Consider the following 19,277-nt stretch of genomic DNA (forward strand, 5'->3'; position numbering starts at 1 on the left):
TCAAGAAAAAAGAACCTCCCGTGATTTGAAATCTTCCTCAGACCATCTTAGCCTTAGATTACAAAGTTTTTTCTCTGCCCCTAAACTCAGTATAATTTCCTGTTATGAGAATGCTAGTTTTTTTGATCTTCAATCAAGTGGTCAAAGCATCTTTAATACAGATGAAATTGAAAGAGTTTCTAAAAACTCAAGTATTTCTGTTGCTGAAAAATATCTAAGCTCTTGTTCTTCTGAATTTAACCCTACACATTTTATGAGTTTGGGAATAAGAGCTAATCCTTCAGCCCATCTACACACTGTTGGTGGAAACACCTGTCAACCTAGCACATCAACCTTAGCTTCCCTTCGAGGTATTGTTTCCTACACCTGTCAACAAAACGAAACTGCCACCGATATTGAAGAAAGAGGCCAATCAAGGAAAGTTTCCCTTCATCCTGTTCTCGGAATCACCATACAGATCATTCTCCACCTGCATCCCTCTCAAAGAGTAACTTCCCCTGTTTTCTGTAATGTTGGATTTTCTTCACTTTGTAAAAAAAAAAAATGCTACTCGCTTTATCCCACCTCAGAAGGACATGGCTTTAGATTCCTTTGAAGATAAAAACATGGCCATTCCATGACGAAGACAGATCTTCAACTATTGCAATTCCTAAAATAACGTTGCCACATACTTTCCCCTCTCTTAGAAGAGTAGCTTAAATCAGACATTTTTCCACCAGGCACATTCTGTAGAAATCATGGCTCAGTTCTCCTAAAAGTCTATCTCACCAAGCTTCACTGCCTTTTCAGAAAAAAAAAGACCTCCACGTTGCAGTCTAAATTTAATTTTAATTGCTGTATGTCTTTGGAAAAATAGCTTATGACTTTATTGAAATTTAGAAGTCAAAAGTTATTAATCTGTTTAAGGCTTTTACCCGATTGACTGCTAATAGGTTGACCAGTCTCGGATTTCTGAATGATTATTGTAATATTTCTGTGATCTGAAAATAACCTCAAGCATTGATATATGTCTTCTAGATGTGTGACATTCTCTGAGAGTTTTAACATCATCTTTTATCCTATTTTAGTCATTACAGACAGTGTTTCTACCTATGTCATCTATAGAGCTATATTCAGCAATTCACAAATTTTCATTTGTATCAACATTGCTAGATAACATTTCTCATGCCAGATAGCCCAGAGACAGATGATATTTTTACTAATACAAGGATCAAGTTGTAAGTAAAAAATATGATAATGGAAATTATTGAATACTGAAACCAGGTATTTTAACTAAATAATTTTAATACACATTTGTGTGTGTGTCTGAGACTTTAGAGGACTCTGAGATCAAAGGTAATAAATGCATATTTTAGTCTCAATTTTTCTTTTTTTTTTTTTTTTAAGATTTTATTTATTTTTTTTACAGACAGAGATCACAAGTAGGCAGAGAGACAGGCAGAGAGAGAAGAAGGGAAACAGGCTCCCAACCAAGCAGAGAGCCCGATGTGGGGCTCAATCCCAGGACCCTGGGATCATGACCTGAGCCGAAGGCAGAGGCTTTAACCCACTGAGCCACCCAGGTGCCCCTAGTCTCAATTTTTCAAAATGAATATTTTTCAGATTTTTTCCAAAATTTTTACTTTAAAGATTTTTTTAAATAAAAATTTTATTTTAAAAAGTGCCTCCCAAAACTTTATTTTTGAGTAAATATCTTTCAGTTTTTTCCCACTATATTAAGGTCTATAGATATATTTATCAGAATAACTATTGAATAAAAAAAATGCATATAGACAATTAAAAATACTTAAGTTAGAATATAGTTACTCTTTGTAGAGGAAAGAAATTGGGATTGTGTTCAATTATTTATCATGATAAAATGCCCCCTAAACCTGCATCATTGGGCCAAGATATTACTTTTACTTTCATGTTTCTCCAAGTTTTAGCATTTCTTGTAAAAAAAAAATTTTCTACTTCATTTATTTAAATTGTGGTAAAATGCATGTCACATAAAATTTACTGTCTTAACCGTTTTTAAGTTTAATGGCATTAAATACATTCATATTGTTTTGCAATCATTATCACCATTTTTCTCCAGAGCTTTTTTCATCTTCCAAACTGAATTCTGGACCCATTAGAATCCCTCTCCCTTCATCCCCTAAGTCTCTGGCAACCACTTTTCTACTTTCTGGCTGTATGAATTTGATTCCTCTAGGCACCTTAAAGAAGTGGAATAATGTGGTATTTGTCTTCTTGTGATGGCTGTTTCACTCAGCATGTTCTCAAGGTTCATCTATGTTATAACATGTCAGATTTTCTTTAAGGTTGAACAGTGTTACTTTGTATGTACAGATCACATTTTACTTATTTATTCATCTGTTGATAGACACTTTTGTTGCTTCTACTTTTAGCCATTGTGAATAATGCTATGAACATGGGTGTACAAATATCTCTTCAAGACCCTGCTTTCCATTCTTTTTGATTGTCTATCCAGAAGTAGAATTACTGGATCATATGGCAATTCCATTTTTAATTTTTTTGAGGTACTGCCTAATTTTTTTCCATAGCAGCTGCACCATTTTATGTTCCTCCAAGAGTTCATAAGGATTACAGTTTCTTCACATCGACACCAACATTTCTCTGTTTTTTGACAGTAACCATCCTAATTGGTACAAGGTGGTATCCTATTGTGGTTTGCATTTCCCCCATGTTTAATGGTACTGCACATTTTTTCATGTGCTCATTGGCCTTTTGTACATCTTCTTTGGGAAAATGTCTTTTCAAGTCCTTCACCCATTTTTTAATTGGGTTGTTTGCTTTCTGTTGTTGAGTTGTACCCTTTATCAGATATATGATTACAAATCTTCTCTCCCATTGTGTGGGCTGCCTTTCACTCTGTTGATTATGTCCTTTGGTGGCCAAAATTTCATTTTCATTTTGATGTCTAATTTATCTATTTTAATTTTGGTGTCCATCTATTTTGCCTCTGTAACCAGTGCTTTCGTTGACATCCCCAAAATAGTAAATGATCCATTTTTTGAGTTAATTTTTAATTTTTACACAGAGCCCAATGTCATTCTTTTGCATATAAATACCCAGTTTTCCCAACACCATTTGTTTCTCCATTGATTGGTCTTAGGACCTGTCAAAAATCATTTGACTATATATGTGAGAGTTTATTTCTGGGCTTTCTATTCTAATGCACTGATATTATACATGACTTTATGTCAGTCCACATTATTTTGATTACTGAGCTTTGTAGTAAGTTTTAAAATCAGGAAGTGTGAGACCTCCACCCTTATTCTTTTTCAAGGTTGTTTTGGCTATTCAGGGTTCTTTGTGATTCCACATGAATTTTAGGATGGATTTTTCTATTTTTACAAAAAACATTGTTGGGATTTTTGAGGGGGATTGCACTGGTTCTATCAATTATTTTGGGTAATACTAACATCTTAACAATATTAGTCTCCAAATATATGGCATGGGGTTTCCAATTTTGTCTTTAAATCTCTGGCATGGGGTTTCCGATTTTGTCTTTAATTTTTTTTAAGCAATGTTTCATAGTTTTAAGTTTATAAATCTTTCATCTCCTTTTTTAAGTTTACTACTAAGTACTTTATTCTTTTCAATGCTATTATAGTCATTTCTATTTGCTTTTTAGATTGCTTCTTGTTAATGTGTAGAAACACATCTGATTTTTGCAAGTTGGTTTATATTGTGGAACTGCTGAATTTGTTTATAATTCTTACAGTTTGTGTGTGTGTGTGTGAAATATTTAGGATTTTCTACTTTTAAGATCATGTTATTTGCTAAGAGATTATTTTATTTCTTCCTATCTGATTTAGGTATCTTTTATTTCTTTTTCTTGCCTAATTGCTCTGGCTAGGACTCCCTAGTACTGTACTGAATAGTAGTGGCAAAAGGAGGCACTCTTGTCTTGTCCCTGATGTGAGAGGAAAAGCTTTTAGTCTTTCACCATTGAGTATGATGTTATCTTTGGGTTTGTCATATATGGCCTATATTATTTTGAGGTAGTTTCCTTCTATTGCTAGTTTGTTACACACTTTTTTTTTTAAGTAGGCTCCACACCCAGCATGGAGCCCAAGATGGGGCTTGAACACACAACCCTGGGATCAAGACCCAAGCTGAGACCAAGAGTCAGATGCTCAACGTACTGAGTCATGAAGGCACCCCAGTTTGTTACTCATTTTCATCATGAAAGTGTGTTGAATATTGTCAAGTGCTCTGCATTTTTCTGCACCAGCTGAGATGGTCAGATGTGTTTCCCCCTTTAATTCTGTTAATGTGTTATATCACATTGATTTTTCATATGTTAAACCATCCTTGCATTTCCACTTGGTCATGGTGTATAATTGCTTTCAAATCTTATTTGCTAGTATTTCTTTCAGGGTTTTTGCATCAGTATTCATCAAAGATATTAGTCTAATTTTCTCTTCTTATAGTGTATTTGTACAGCTTTATGATCAGGGTAGTAATGACCTAATGGAATGAGTTAGGAAATGTTCCTTTCTTTTCAAATTTTTTTTGGGAATTTGAAGAATACTAGTTAATTCCTTAAATATTTGGTAGAATTCATCAGTGAAGGCATGTGGTCCTTGGCTTTCTTTTGATAAGAATTTATTGATTACTAATTCAGTCTCTTTACTTGTTAGATCTGTTCAGATTTTCTGTTTCTTCCTAATTTAGTCTTGGTAGGTTCTGTGTTTCTAGGAATTTCTTTGTTTCATCTAAGTTATCCAATTTGTAGGCATGCTATCCTTCATTATATTCTCTTATAACCCTTTTTATTTCTGTAAAATTGATAGTGATTTTCCTCTTTCATTTCTGTATTTAGTTATTTGATTTTCTGTCCTTTATTCTTAGTCTAGCTAAAGTTTTGTGAGTGTTGTTGATCTTTTTGAAGAACCAACTCTTGGTTTCATTGATTTTCTTTTTTTTTTAAGTTCTGTATATGTTCATTTCTACTTTAATCTTTTTATTTCCTTTTGCTAGCTTTGGGTTTAGTTTGCTCTTCTTTTTCTAGTTTCCTAAGCTAGAGATTTATGTTGTCGATTTGATACCTTTTTAATAAAAGCATTTATAACTATAAATTTCCCCTTACCACTGCTTTCACTACACTCTGTACATTTTGGTATGCTGTGTTTTGCCTTCTTTTGATTCAAGATATTTTCTAATTTCCCTTGTGATCTATTCTTTGACTCATTTGTTGTTTAAGTGTGTTATTTATTTGCACATATTTATGATTTTCTAGTTTTCCTTCTGCCTTTGATTGACACTTTCATTGCAATCAGGAAAGATGCTTTGTGTGATTTTAATCTTTTAAAATTCATGAAGACTTGTCTTGTGGTGTAATATATGATGTGTGCTGGAGAATGTCCACATTCACTTGAGAAGAATATGTATTCCTCTGTTGTTGAGTGGAGTATTCTGTATATGTTAGGTCAAATTGGTCTCTAATGATATTTAAGTCCTCTGTTTGCTTATTGATCTTCTACCTGGCTATTCTATCCATTATTAAAAGTGAGATATTGAAGTCTCCTACTATTATTATGTTACTATCTGTTTCTACTTTCAATTCTATCAGTGTTTGCTTCAAATATTTAGAACCACTAATGTTTAATGCATATATGTTTGTTATTGTTACATACTTCTGGTGAATTGAGTCTTTTATAATTATATGATGTCCTTCTTTGACCCTTGTAAGTTTTGACTTAAAGTCACGTTGTTTGAGGTTAGTATAGCCAGTGTTGTTATTTACATGAAGCATCTTTTTGGTTTAATGTTAAGTTCTTCTTTCCATGGATATAATATCTTTGCCCATTTTTTAGATAGTCTTTAATTTCCTCAAATAATATTTTTTAGCTTTCTGTAGAAAAGTTTAAAAAATGTGAATATTTTTCCTAGGTGCTGTGTATTTTTCCTGTAAATGTTACATTTTATGAAATTACATTCTCTAGGAGTGTCTGGGTGGCTTAGTCAGTTAAGCATAAGTCTTTGGCTCAGGTCATGATTCCAAGTTCCTGGGATTGAGCCCCATGTCAGTCTCCCTGCTTGACAGGGAGCCTCTTCTCTCTCTGCCTGCTGCCCCTTGTGTGCTCTCTCTCTCTCTCTGACAAATAAATAAAAGCTTTAAAAAAAAAAAAAGAAAAGAAAAGAAAAAGAAATTACATTCTCTAACTTGTTATATATATATAAGGGCATGATTTATTTTCAAAAATTGATCGTAAATGTTGAATAGCTTTGTTTACTTATCTGTAAATTCTGCTAGCATTTTTATTCTACTGAATTAATTTCAAATAAAAGTAGTTCTATTTCTTCTTTCCCAATTCTTTTTATTTTATTTTATTTATTTATTTGACAGAGAGAGGGAGATCACAAGTAAGCAGAGAGGCAGGCAGAGAGAGGGGGAAGCAGGCTCCCTGCTGAGCAGAGAGCCCAATGCGGGCCTTGATCCCAGGACCCTGAGATCATGACCTGAGCCGAAGGCAGAGGCTTAACCCACTGAGCGACCCAGGTGTCCTTCTTTCCCAATTCTTATAATTTTTATTTGTTTTCTTTTAATATTGTGCTAACAGGACCTGCAGTACATTATTGAATAGAAGCAACAATATTGAACATCCTTTTCTATTTCTTACTTTAAGGAGAATGCTTTTAATGTTTCATCATTAAGTGTGAAATGTATATTATAGTTTTGGCATATAACCTTGTGTTCAGAAGTCCCCTTCTACTCCTTGTTCATGGGCCTGCTATTTCCTTATCCTAAAATGAATTTGAATTTATTGAGAAAAAATTGGTAATCACTGAAATGATCATCTAATTTTTCTCATTCTTTTTGTTGTGCTAAAAAGAAACATTCTAATGTTAAACTGTGCTTGTCATTCCTGGGAGAAATCCAGTTTGGCTATGATGCATTCTTTCATGTTTGTTACAGGTTTTTTTTGATATTTTTGATGTCTTTGATTGATATTTTGCATCTATATTTATGTGTGATATTCATCTATAATGTTCATTTCTTATACTATCCTTGTTTGATTTCAGTGTCAGTTTTACCAGCTTCAGAAAATGAGCTGAGAGGTGTTCCCTGTGTTAGAATTTCTTAGAAGAATTTGAGTTAATATAATTCTTTGGATATTTGGTGGAATTCCCCATGAGAGAAACTTCTTTTCTTTCCCAATCCCTGTCTCTGTCTCTCTCTTTCTGTGTGTGTATGTACGTGTGTGTGTGTGTGTGTTGAAATAGATATACAGATTCTAGCTTAATTTATTTGATAGCTATAGGAAGAGTCACATTTTTTCTTCTTTCTTATAAAAATAAAATCTTTATTGAGATATTCTTCATATGCTGTAAAACTCACCCCTTTAAAGTGTACAATTTGGTGGGGATTAGTTTATTCACACTTAGTTGTATAGCCATCACCACTATCTAATTACCAAACTTTCATCATTCAAAAAAAGGCCATGTACCCTATATCCACTCATTCTCTTATTCTCTGCATCTCCAGGCCCTATCAACCATTATTCCCACTTTCTGTTAACATGGCTTTACTTATCCTGTACATTTCATGAAGTGGAATCTTACAATATGTGGCCTTTCCCTTAGATGATGTGTTCAAGGTCCATTCATGTTGTATCACTCATTAGTACTTCATTCCTTTGTATTACCAAATAATATTCCATTGTTCACTCATTTTGTTTACCCATTCAGCAGATGAAGGGTATTTGGGTTGTTTTCATTCTTTGGCTATTATGCAATAAGTTTCTGTTTGGACATAGTCTTTCAGTTCCTCGGATGTGTACTTAGAAGTGTAATTGCTGAGTCATTTTGTAATTTGCTGAGTCAAATTTGTAATTTGCTGTTAAACATTTTGAGGAACTACTGTATTGTTTTCCAAACTTGATGCACCATTTTACAGTCTCATCAGCAGTGTAGGGGGTTCCCAGTTTTTCCACATCTTTGTCAATATTGTTATTGTCTATTTTATTTTAGCCATCCTAGAAGGTATAAATGAATGAATTATTGTGGTTTTGATTTGTATTTCACTTATGACTAATGATATGGAGCCATCTCTTCATGTGTTCTTTGGCCATTTTGTTATCATCTTTTGTTGAAATATTAAGTTCTTTTTCCATTTTTAAATTGAATTGTTTGTCTTTTTATTATTGAGTTGTAAATCTATTTGTGTACTCGTTAGATATACATCAGTATATTTGTCAGCATACTTGTTAGATATACATTAGTATATTTCATTTGTAAGTATTTTCTTCCATTTTTAAATTTTCTTTTCTTTTTCTTGATGAAGAAAATTTCTTTTAAGCACAAAAGTTTAAAATCTTATAAAATCTATTTTATCTACTTTTTCTTTCTAATATTTACTCCTGTATTTTCTTCTAAGAGTTTTATAATTTTAGCTCTTACATTTAGGTTTTTGATCCATTTTGAGTTAATGTTTATATATAGTGTGAGGCGAAGTTCCAACTTATTTCTTCTGCATGTGGATATCTATTTGTCCCTGTACCATTTGTTGAAAATAAAATTGTATCATCCACTAAGTTGTCTTGGTATTCTTGTTAAAACAAATTGACCATAAACATAAGGGTTTGTTTCTGGACCTGAATTCTTAATAGGTCCTTAATCCCTATACCATATGTCTATCTTCCTTATGCCAGTACCATCTTTACTACTGTGGCTTTATAGTAAAATTTGAAATCTGGAAGCATGAATTCTCTTTGTTTCTCTTTTACAACATTATTTTGACTATATTGGGTCCCTTGCATTTCCACGTGAAATTTAGGATCAGCTTGTCAATTTCTGGGGGGAAAATGTTGTCAGCTGAGTTTTAATAGAAATTACTTTGAATCTATAGATAAATTGGGGGAATCCTGCCATCACAACTAAATCTGATTCATGAGCACAAAACTTCTTTTCATGTACTTAGATCCTATTCTTTAATTTCAGCAATGTTTGATAGTTTACAGTATATAAGTCTTGCACATATTTTGTTAAATTCAATCCTAAGAATTTTATTCTTTTTTTAAAAGAGTATTTATTTATTTACTTATTTGAGAGAGAATTGGGGGACACACATGAGTGGGCAGTGGCAGAGAGAGAGAGTATCTCAAGTAGACTCCCTTTTGAGTGTAGGCCATAACCCAGGGGCTTGATCTCACCACCCATGAGATCATGACCTGAACCAAAATCATGAGTCTGACACCCAACTGACTGAGACACCCAGGTGCCCCAGAATTTTTTTTTTTTTTAATAATATTGTAAGTGAAATTGTTTTCCTCATTTTTGTTTTTGGGTTGTTCATTGCTAGTTGTATAGAAATACAATTGACTTTTATAAGTTGATCTTGTATTTTGCAATCTTGAACTTATTAGTTCTAATAGCTTTTTATGGATTTATTAGGATTTATATGAACAAGATGATGTCATCTGTGATTAGAGATAATTTTACTTCTTTCTTTCCAATCTGGAAACTTTTTATTTCATTTTCTGGACTAACTGGTTGATTTTCTCTTGAGCAGTTTTAGCCAGTTATATATTTCTAGGTGGTTGTCTTTCATTCCAAGTTTAAGTTTATTAGCCTAAAATTGCTCATGGTAGTCTGTTGTTTATTTATTTATTTATTTATTTATTTATTTTTAAAGATTCTATTTATTTATTTGACAGAGAGATCACAAGTAGGCAGAGAGGCAGGCACAGAGAGAGGAGGAAGCAGGCTCCTTGCTGAGCAGAGAGCCCAATGTGGGGCTTGATCCCAGGACCCTGGGATCATGAACTGAGCGGAAGGCAGAGGCTCAACCCACTAAGCCACCCAGGTGCCCTTGTAGTCTGTTATTTAAATCTATGCTCTGTAGTAACAATGTTTCATTCCTGATGCTGTTTATAATGACTTCTGCTTTTCTTTCTTTTCTTATATTCTCTTATGTATGAGATGTATCTTTTTAAAATTCTTTTTAAACTTTATGAAATACAGAGTGCATGCGGAAAAGCATACAAATAACAAACACCCAGACGGATTTTTCAAGCTGAATACAATGGTAAAGTCAGCACCCAGATTTAGAGACATAATATTTTTAGTACCTCAGATATTCCCAACATGCTCTCATCCAGTCACTCCTTGGCACCAACAGGATAACCCATCTTGATTTACAAATGCATACATCAGTTAAAATTATGTTTTTACTTTATCTAAATGAAATAATACACCATATGCCCATTTGTGTCTAGCTTCTCTCAGTTGATATTAGCTTGTGATACTCGTGCATATCGTTGTGCGTGGTTGAAGGCCATTTATCCTCACTGCTAAATACTCATCCATTGCGTTAATATGCCACAATATGTAAGCTCCCTATTCCTCATAGGCATTTGGTACTTTCCAGTTATGGACTATTATGACTGGATAAACATATGTACACATTTCTTTTGGGTATATACCTAGAAGTGAAATGACTGTGTCCATGGAGTATGTGTATACCAGCTTTAGGATATATTGCCAAACATATTTCCAAAGTGGTGGTTCTGATTTATGCTCCCATCAGCTATGTATAAGAGCTCCATTGGCTCCACATCCTCACCAACTCTTCTTGTTTTTTGTCTTTTCATTTTAGCCAGTGTAGTGGGCATGTAGATGGAAATGTTTCAATTATTTTTAAATTTGGAGGTTTTCTCACCTACTCTTTAGTGTTGATTTCTTACTTAGTTGCATTGTGAACAGAGAATATGGCCTACATAACAGATTGTTACCATTTGTGGCTTGCTTCGTGGCCTTGTGTATGTGGCTGTTTTCATAGATATTCCATATGACATTGTTTTCCTGGGGCTCAATGTCTAGTTTTATATATGCTAGTTGGATTTGAGCTTGTTAATTTTGGCACCTAAATTGTATCCTTACCTTTTCTTTATCAATTACTTAGACTGTTATGTTAAAAATCTCCTGTTCTGATAGTGGATTCAATTTCTCTTTGTAGATGTTAATTTATGTTTTCCATGTATCTGAGACTTGAGTTTTTAGATGCATAGATGTCTCAAACTGCTCTTTCTTTATCATAAATTGAACCATTTCGCTTCGGTGTCCCTCTTTCTAATGCTTTTTGCTCTAAAGAATATTATGTACTATATTAAACTAGTTACTTCCTTTTGGTTATCATTTTCTTATATCTCAGGTACATAGAATAGCTCTTGCAAACTCTAAGGACTAGTCCATGCATGTGTCACTTTTAGTCATTTAGTTAGTTATTGTGAATAATGTAAAAGCATCCATGAAACTACCTCCTAAAACAAAAGATGGGACCTAGACAATAATCTTCATCAAACCATTTGGCTCCCCTTGCCTTTCCTCATCTGAAGGTAACGATTACCCTGAATGTCTAAACTATATTGTTCATTCCTTCTTTTTTTTCATAATATCATTTCATTGCAGGTGTGTGTATGTTCCTTAAGATACACGTTTAATTTTTATTGTTTTTATGGAAAGGGGATTGTGTTGTATATAGTTTTAAGAGCTTATTTTTCCACTTAATAATAAGTTTGTCAAGATTCCTTCATATTTTGCTCATCACTGTATCTCTTTCATTTTGACTGTTGTATAATATTCATTCACTCTTTGATGGGCATTTAGGTTGTTTCCTGGTGTTCAAAAGTATTGCTCTCTATTATACATCTTTTTTTGCACATATGCAGGAGACCAGATTACTGGGTCCTAGGGCATGTGAAAAATTCATGATTACAAGATAACTCCAGAGTGCTTTCCCAGCTGGGTTCACCAGTTTGCATGCACATCGGATCCTATGGATTGACTTCATGCCCGACATTTGATATTATCAGACTTTTTACATAATATCTCCCTGTGGTCTTTATTTGTATTTCTCTGTTTGCTAGTGAACATTGAACATCATTTCTTATGTTTATTGACTGTATGTATTTTCTTATTTGGGAAAGTCTGTATCTAACAAGCATATTTCTATTGACTTCACTGCATCTTTTATTATCTAATTTTAGAAAAGCATTTATATGTTCTTGATATCAGTGTTCTCCACATATGTTGCAAAACATCTATTCCTGGTTTTTAATTTATGTTCTTATATTTTTGAAATTGTCTTTTGATTAGCAGCAGTTTTTTTCATTTTAATATAACTAAGCTGATTAGTCACTCATAATTAATCATTTATAGCTAATTCTTTCATATCTTGGTTAAGAACATTTTTTGCTTTGGGACACCTGGGTGACTCATTCGGTTAAATGTTGGCCTTAGGCTCAGGTCATGATCCCAGAGTCCTGGGTTCGGGTCCCATATTGGGCTCCTTGCTCCGCGGGGATCCTGTTCCTCCCTCTGTGTGCTGCTCCCCCTGCTTGTGTGCTCGCTCGCTCTCTGACAAATAAATAAATCTTTTAAAAAAAAAAAAAAAGGAAAAGAAAAGAAAACTTTTTACTTCTAAGACTGAGAGATATTTACCTATAATTTCTACTTAGAGTTTAGAAAATTATTTTTAACACTTAATTCCTTTTATCATCCAGAGTTAATTTTATAATATTATATTGTAGAGATTCAGTTTCATTGTTTTCCATAGGCATAGCCATTTTTTTTCCTGGCCCTTCCCTTCCTTTTCCAGTGATCTGACAGGCCAACTCTATCACGCACCACAGCTCCATATGTGTACCGATCTGTTTCATGCCTCTTTTATTTCATCAGTCACGCATCTGTTCTGGTATTCATAGCCTACTGGCTTATATTTTAAAAGAATCACTCTTGCTATTATAATATAACTTTCAAGAGATTTGATCATTATTTATTATTTCTGAATTTTAGGTATATTACAGCTAATACTGACACAGAAGAACAGAGTTTTCCAGTCGCTAAGGCATTTAACACACACATAGAGGAGTTAAATTTAGATGTCCTTCTTCAGAAGGCTGATAATTTACGTATGAATGAATGTAGCAAGTTGGAGAGTTTCGAACTACTTTGTGATCACAAAGAAAAGGTAAGAGATATGAGACAATAACGTTTGTATAATTTTGATTTTTGATTTTACCTGCAATCCCATTCCTGTTATGACTGTAACAATTGTGTTACCTAAATGGTTGATGCAAAATTTTTCTATAATCTAACTGAAACTTTTAAAAAGTAAATTATAAGAGTTTATGAGGCTCTAAGATCATGAAAATGAGAACCGGAGATAAGATTGTACACACCTATTTTTATTTGATTCTTATTAATTTGCCATATTTGATATGTACTTTATAACATAAAGAATATGACCTACTGCTTCTGTTGGGGCAGGAAAGCTACAATTTTAAGTTTTCTGTCTTAAGAGTTACTAGTGTAACAACCATCAGTTTCAACATGTTTCTACTAATGGACATTTTTCAATATTTAACGTTGGGCTGAATTGAAAAAGCCCTTTCCTCCTACTACTACCACCAAAGAGAAAGAAGGAAGGAAGGGAGGGAGGAGGGAGAGGAGGATGGAGGGAGGACGTCTTCTCTGTGAGCAGTTTTAGTCTCAAATCCTTTGTCTGAGGACTTAGCAACTCCAAGCACAAAGATTGTGATTGTATTTGTAGGCAATTTAGGTTAAAAATACGCCTGCTCTTTTGAGTATATGTGATTTGTAATGCTTTCTGGGGCATTATATTGAAGGTGGATAACTCAGAAAGAAAAATAAAAAGAGGATAGCTTCATCCCCGGAGAACTCACCGAGTCTGGCGCCTGGCCCTTCTCTCTCCCACGTTGGTGTAGAGCTAGTGTCTCCATAACCCTCCTTAGTTTTAAGATCCAAAGGCAACACTATATTAAATCACATTTTGTAGCCATGAATATTTGAATTGAAAATGTTGTATGCACATGAATAGATTCAGTCATCCATAAATGTCAGTTCACCTGCCTACTTTTTTAAAAGTTGCAGAGGAAAACATTTCTAGTCTTGTCGAGTTACTGAGTATAATCTAATATACAATTCTATCGTTTCAGTTTAGAGATGAAATAGAGTTTATATGGCGGTTAGCTCGTGCTTATGGAGACATGTATGAGCTATCTACTAACGCACAAGAGAAAAAACATTATGCTAATATCGGTAAGTATTTTGTAAAGATTGATTATCCTCAAATGACAGTCATTATCTATAATAACCCATTAATGAATGTTAATCAAATTTAAATCACCTAAGCTAGAACCAATATGTTTAATTTATTTTAATATATCCTAGTACTGAAAAATATACATAGTCTAAGGACAGAAAGGGTTTTTTTTTTTTTTTTAAGATTTTATTTATTTATTTGACAGAGATCACATGTAGGCAGAGAGGCAGGCAGAGAGAGAGAGAGAGAGGAGGAAACAGGCTCTCCGCTGAGCAGAGAGCCCCATGCAGGGCTTGATCCTAGGACCCTGAGATCATGACCTGAGCTGAAGGCAGAGGCTTTAACCCACTGAGCTACCCAGCCCTGACAGAAAGGGTTTTTTAAGGCTAAAGTATATATATTTTTTAAATGTTTGAGCATATTAGAATAGGCAACTGAAAAACTCAAATTTCAGATAATAAAGTTTATAAAATCACAGAAAGACAAAATGTTCAGAGGTAATATTTGAGGAGGAAAAGAGGCAGAGGATAGTTGTCTTCAGTACAATTAAAATAACCCTCCCTGATTACTGTAAGGTAGAGCTTCAGGTTTTTTTTTCAGTGCTCTTTTTACAAAGTTCATCTTGATAAAACAAGATTAGCCTTGAGTTGATCATCGTTTATGCTAAGGCATACAGTACCTGGTTGTTTATTATACTGTACTCTATACTTTTTTGCATATTTTTGAAATTTTCCATAGTAACAACAAAAGAAAAACAGCAGGGATGTCAAATATTTATATATATAAATAATAAATATATAAATAAAAGTATATAAATATATAGTATATGTAAATATACATAAATATATATTTAAATATATATAAATAACATAAATATATATATCTCACATTGACTCTCATTAAATATCAAAACCCTTTCTTGCAAAAAACCCTATAGTTGCCATTTCTCTGAGCTTCAGCATAGTAATCTGACATTAGAATTTCTTTAATTCTTCTTTTATTCCAAACCTCCTCTTTTCCAACCTTTCTTCCTCTAAGATAGCATAAGAAAGAAACAGCAAAGCATAATGATACCACAGACCTCATTCCAATCTCATTCACTGTCATTTTAATTTCTAAGAAGGTAGTATCTTCAAACTCCTTGTAATTTCATTCCTTCCACTTGTAGATTTCCTCCTCCAGTGACTTTTGCACAAAGAGAAAAAAACTTTTTTGTGTTTGTATCTACTGAGAAAGTCACAGGATATCCCATGTAAACTGTTTCAACATTCATCAGTATCAGATACTTTTTTATTTCCTGTATGCACTTGCCCTACCCTGGGCATTGAGATTCCTCCTGTGTTTGATAGGAGGTAGAAATGATAGCAAAATCACATGTTCTCAGACCCTAGGTGAGCCGATGGCTTTGTTGGGGAAGCAGTATTATTGAAATAACTGTACATAAAAGGAAACAGATGGAAAGCCATTGCGAGGAAAGAGAATGCAGGACTTTAAGAGTAATAACAGCAAGGATATGATGGCAGGGGCTGGGGGTCGAGGCAGGGAAGGCTTTCCTAGGGAAGTAAGAGTCTCTCATAGGTAAAATTACTTGGGATCTCTATTCTTAAATGTAGTAGAAGTTTAATTGAATTAATGAATGAGGTGGTAAAAATGGAAAAAGTAATGGGCTGGAGGAAATTGGGGAAAAAAATGGAACATAGATTGGAATAGGATCTATTTTAAAAAGAAACATTTATGATGTCATGGAAAAGGAGTGAATGCCTCAAATGCATTCATTCAGATACTGAAATTTATTAAAAAATAAATAATTCTTTTTCCTCTCCATTTAAGAAGTATTTATTGGAAATTACCGTGTCCAGGAACAATGTTAAAATGAGGGGTGGAGGGTGAGAGAGAAGGGAGAGAAGAGGGAGGTGAACGTGATTAAGGTGACGCTACATTAAGGAACTTGCTAGAAAGATCAACATCGAGGCAACAACCCATCATGTGAAGGGTTCAGGCAGTGAGTACCTGGGAAAGGCAATGACAAAAATAGGCTTGAGCTGAGACCAGCGTTGGAGGACACTGGAGCTCCGCATGAGGGAAGAGGAAGTACTGAATGTTATTCTCTATAATAGAGTAGTTAATTTTTTTTTAAAAAATGGTGCGGGAGGTGTTGCCTGACTTAGTCGGTTAAGAGTTTGCTTTTGGGTCAGATCATGATCCCAAGGTCCTGGAATCAAGTCTTGCACGGGACTCCTTGCTCAGTGGGGAGCCTGCTTCTCCCTCTCCCTCTTCCTGCCCCCACCCACCCCGCTTACTTGTGCTTTCTCCCTCTCTGTCAAATAAATAAATAAACACTTAAAAAGAAATAAAAAATAAAGTTGTTGTGCCAGGGGAAAATGTGATGGCCCAGGAGTGCAGAATTCTTTCCACACCCTCTCGCTGGGGTGGAGCCTTACACAAGCCTCTTTTGAAGTACTTTGATCATAATTTGTCTTCCAAACAAAATATGAATCTTTTATCTAAAGGAACATTATTATAATTGCCAGAATTAAAAGAGCAATGTAAGTGTCTCAAATAGATCACAAAGTATGATGTCCTAAGGAAAACAGCTTTCCTATCGGACTTCCGTTGGATCAGTGAGGCTGCAGAACCCTCCTGCCTACTACCGAGCGTCCTTTCCTAGTCTCAGGGTAAAGGACTCTATTTCAGGCTTGTGGTTGTGGACTCAAAGCTATTTTTGCTCATTTGGCCAAGGAGGTAAAATATTGATTTTGTTTCTAATATTTAAATGTACGTTTAAAACTGCTTTTCAATCATTTATTTAAAAATTACTCTTAATATATGTCTACGATTCAATGTCAGTATTAAAACACTTCACTTTGTAATTTTTTCTGGTTTTGGTAGATTTCTACACAGGATGGTTTTCTTCATGGATAGAGCTATCAAATACAGAGTGTACCACCTTAACATATTAACAAATAGAATGGTTTTAGAATAAAAGATCCTTATTTATAAAGATTAACTCAACCACTTATTTGGAAGAGCATTTCGCAGATCCCTGGATATTCTCTTCAAGGCGACAGCAAAAACATGGAGCAGGAGAAAAGGAGAAGGCACAAGACAAAGCAGCCCCTTTTAGAGAAGAATTTTCAGAATGTTCAGTTTTGTAACAAATGTTTTGACTTTTCAGGCCAATAGACAAACCTCGATCCAAAGTAATTATGACATTATGAAAAGTAATCCTAAAACTAAGGGAAATGATTTGGAATGATTATTTATATACAGAGCCTGTTCCCTGGGAAGCCTTCCCTTTAGATGGAGTTAGCACGCTGTCCTCTGCCTCGCTCTCTCTTTCTTCATCTTGCTTTTAGTTTCTGTATCCATTTTCTTTGCTTTCAAATAATGATCAAATGACTTTTCTTACACTTGGTTTCGTCACTTAGTCCAGTGGACCTAAACTTGAGCATACAGCAGAATCTCTCTAGAGGCTAGTTAAGACAGATTGCTGAGCCCAGACTTTGTTAGGGAATGAGTTCTCCCTTGTAGTCCCAGATTCACTTTTCTAACAAGTTCCCAGGCGATACTTCCAGTCTTGGGACCATATTTTCGGAACCACTGACGTAATTCAATATTCCACTCGTCCACCAGCTCATGTGAAAGTACTAACTGTAAGTACATTTGTCTTTCAGGAAAGACATTAGGGGAGAAAGCTATCACTAGAGCACCCACAAATGGACATTGTCATCTGTGGTAAGTACATAGAACTTCTATAGTCTTTTTAAACCTTCATATGCCTCTATGTAAGTAACAATTGATTTTTAAGATATTATTGACCTGTTTCACCTGTCCCATTCACTGAAAAATATATTTAGTAGATAGCACAGTAACTATTCTTATTCTCATGTATTTTATAGTATATATATTTTAATATATTCAAAGTAAACTTTCACTGAAGATTTCATAGATGAATCAACCAAGTGCAGTGCCTTTGAATGTGATAAATTCTAATTAAATATAATTTAATGTTTTGTTTGAAAATAAATATTGAATTGATACCATGTTTCTAAATGAAATGTAGGAAGAATGCTTCAAAGAATAAAAGACTGTCACTCATTTCCTTTACCTTAATGAGTCCATGTGTACAAATTCTACATGTCAAAGAGGAGCCATTTTTAATATAAGGAATATAAGAAAGCTCAAACAAAGGGAATTTAATTCATTGGGTAGGTGAATATCTTTGGGGAAACAAATTTATTCTTGAATGCAAGAATCCAAGAATTATTCTTGGATCCTTTGTATGTTTAGAATTATAAAACACAAATAATAAACATATTGTGTTAAATTAACACTCTTTGGTTGCATTTTTCTTTAAGATTTTATTTTTTTACTTATTTGGGAGAGAGAGAGAGAGAGCATGAGCAGGGTGAGGGGCAGAGGAAACTCCCTGATGAGCAGGGATCCCAGGACTCCAAGATTACAACTTGAACGGAAAGCAGATGCTTCACCCATCAAACCACCCAGGCACCCGTGTGGTTGCATTTTTACAACATCTTTTAGTTCCTTACAGCAATACAGGTACTTCAGGCGCTAGGAAGATAACAATAGTAAGTTAATTTACGATCCTTCTCTCAGACCTAGGTTTCCAGAAACCTACCGTTCTTCGGGATTATTTTTATTCTTCTGGAGCACTTTTAGGCAATATCTCTCTCACAATGGCTCCTTTTCTGCAGGTCCACATTTGTCCCACAGGAAATTCATTTTCATTCCACTGGCTAACTCTGAAATGCAGACCCATTTTCTCAAAGCAGAGCTGTTTCTTTACTCCGCCACCAGCAGGGGGAGCTCCACCCACACGCTCATCTTTAAGCTTCTCTGCTTAGGAGTCAAGGACATTTTTTTATGTCCCCTAAGGGACACAGGCCAAAGTAAAAACAGGTCTTTTGATCTGCTCTCACTTGGCTTAAGATGAGGTGCAAGCCTCCCTCCTGCCCCCTTCCATGAAAAGGTGGGAGTCAGAGCCCACTGTCCACCCATCTGCAAGAATCCTCCCTTATCTTCTCTTCTATAGCCTGGAGAAGGGCGCAAGGCTGAGCCCAGCAGAGCCTGTCAGTCATTTCCTTAAGGTGTCATGCACAGGCAGTAGAGCTTCTGGCTTTAGGAATTGGAGCACCTAAAGTGAAGTATTGTTCTATGCCCCTGGTCCCTCTGCCGC

At 34.6% G+C, this 19,277-nt stretch overlaps 1 protein-coding gene across 9 annotated transcripts in view; it reads left to right on the forward strand.

Annotated features, from left to right (window-relative positions):
* The window catches only part of RMDN2 (regulator of microtubule dynamics 2), a 72,087-nt gene that overhangs the window by 16,809 nt on the left and 36,001 nt on the right, over window positions 1-19,277 (forward strand). For all 9 annotated transcript variants that reach the window (XM_082745721.1, XM_082745727.1, XM_082745728.1 and 6 more), the window contains 3 exons: window positions 12,811-12,985; window positions 13,974-14,076; window positions 17,755-17,815. In XM_082745721.1, coding sequence (XP_082601847.1) covers window positions 12,811-12,985; window positions 13,974-14,076; window positions 17,755-17,815 — 339 coding nt within the window. The remainder of the gene's footprint in view (window positions 1-12,810; window positions 12,986-13,973; window positions 14,077-17,754; window positions 17,816-19,277) is intronic.

This window comes from Mustela nivalis, assembly GCF_964662115.1.
Source record: "Mustela nivalis genome assembly, chromosome: 8".
Classification (NCBI taxonomy): domain Eukaryota; kingdom Metazoa; phylum Chordata; class Mammalia; order Carnivora; family Mustelidae; genus Mustela; species Mustela nivalis.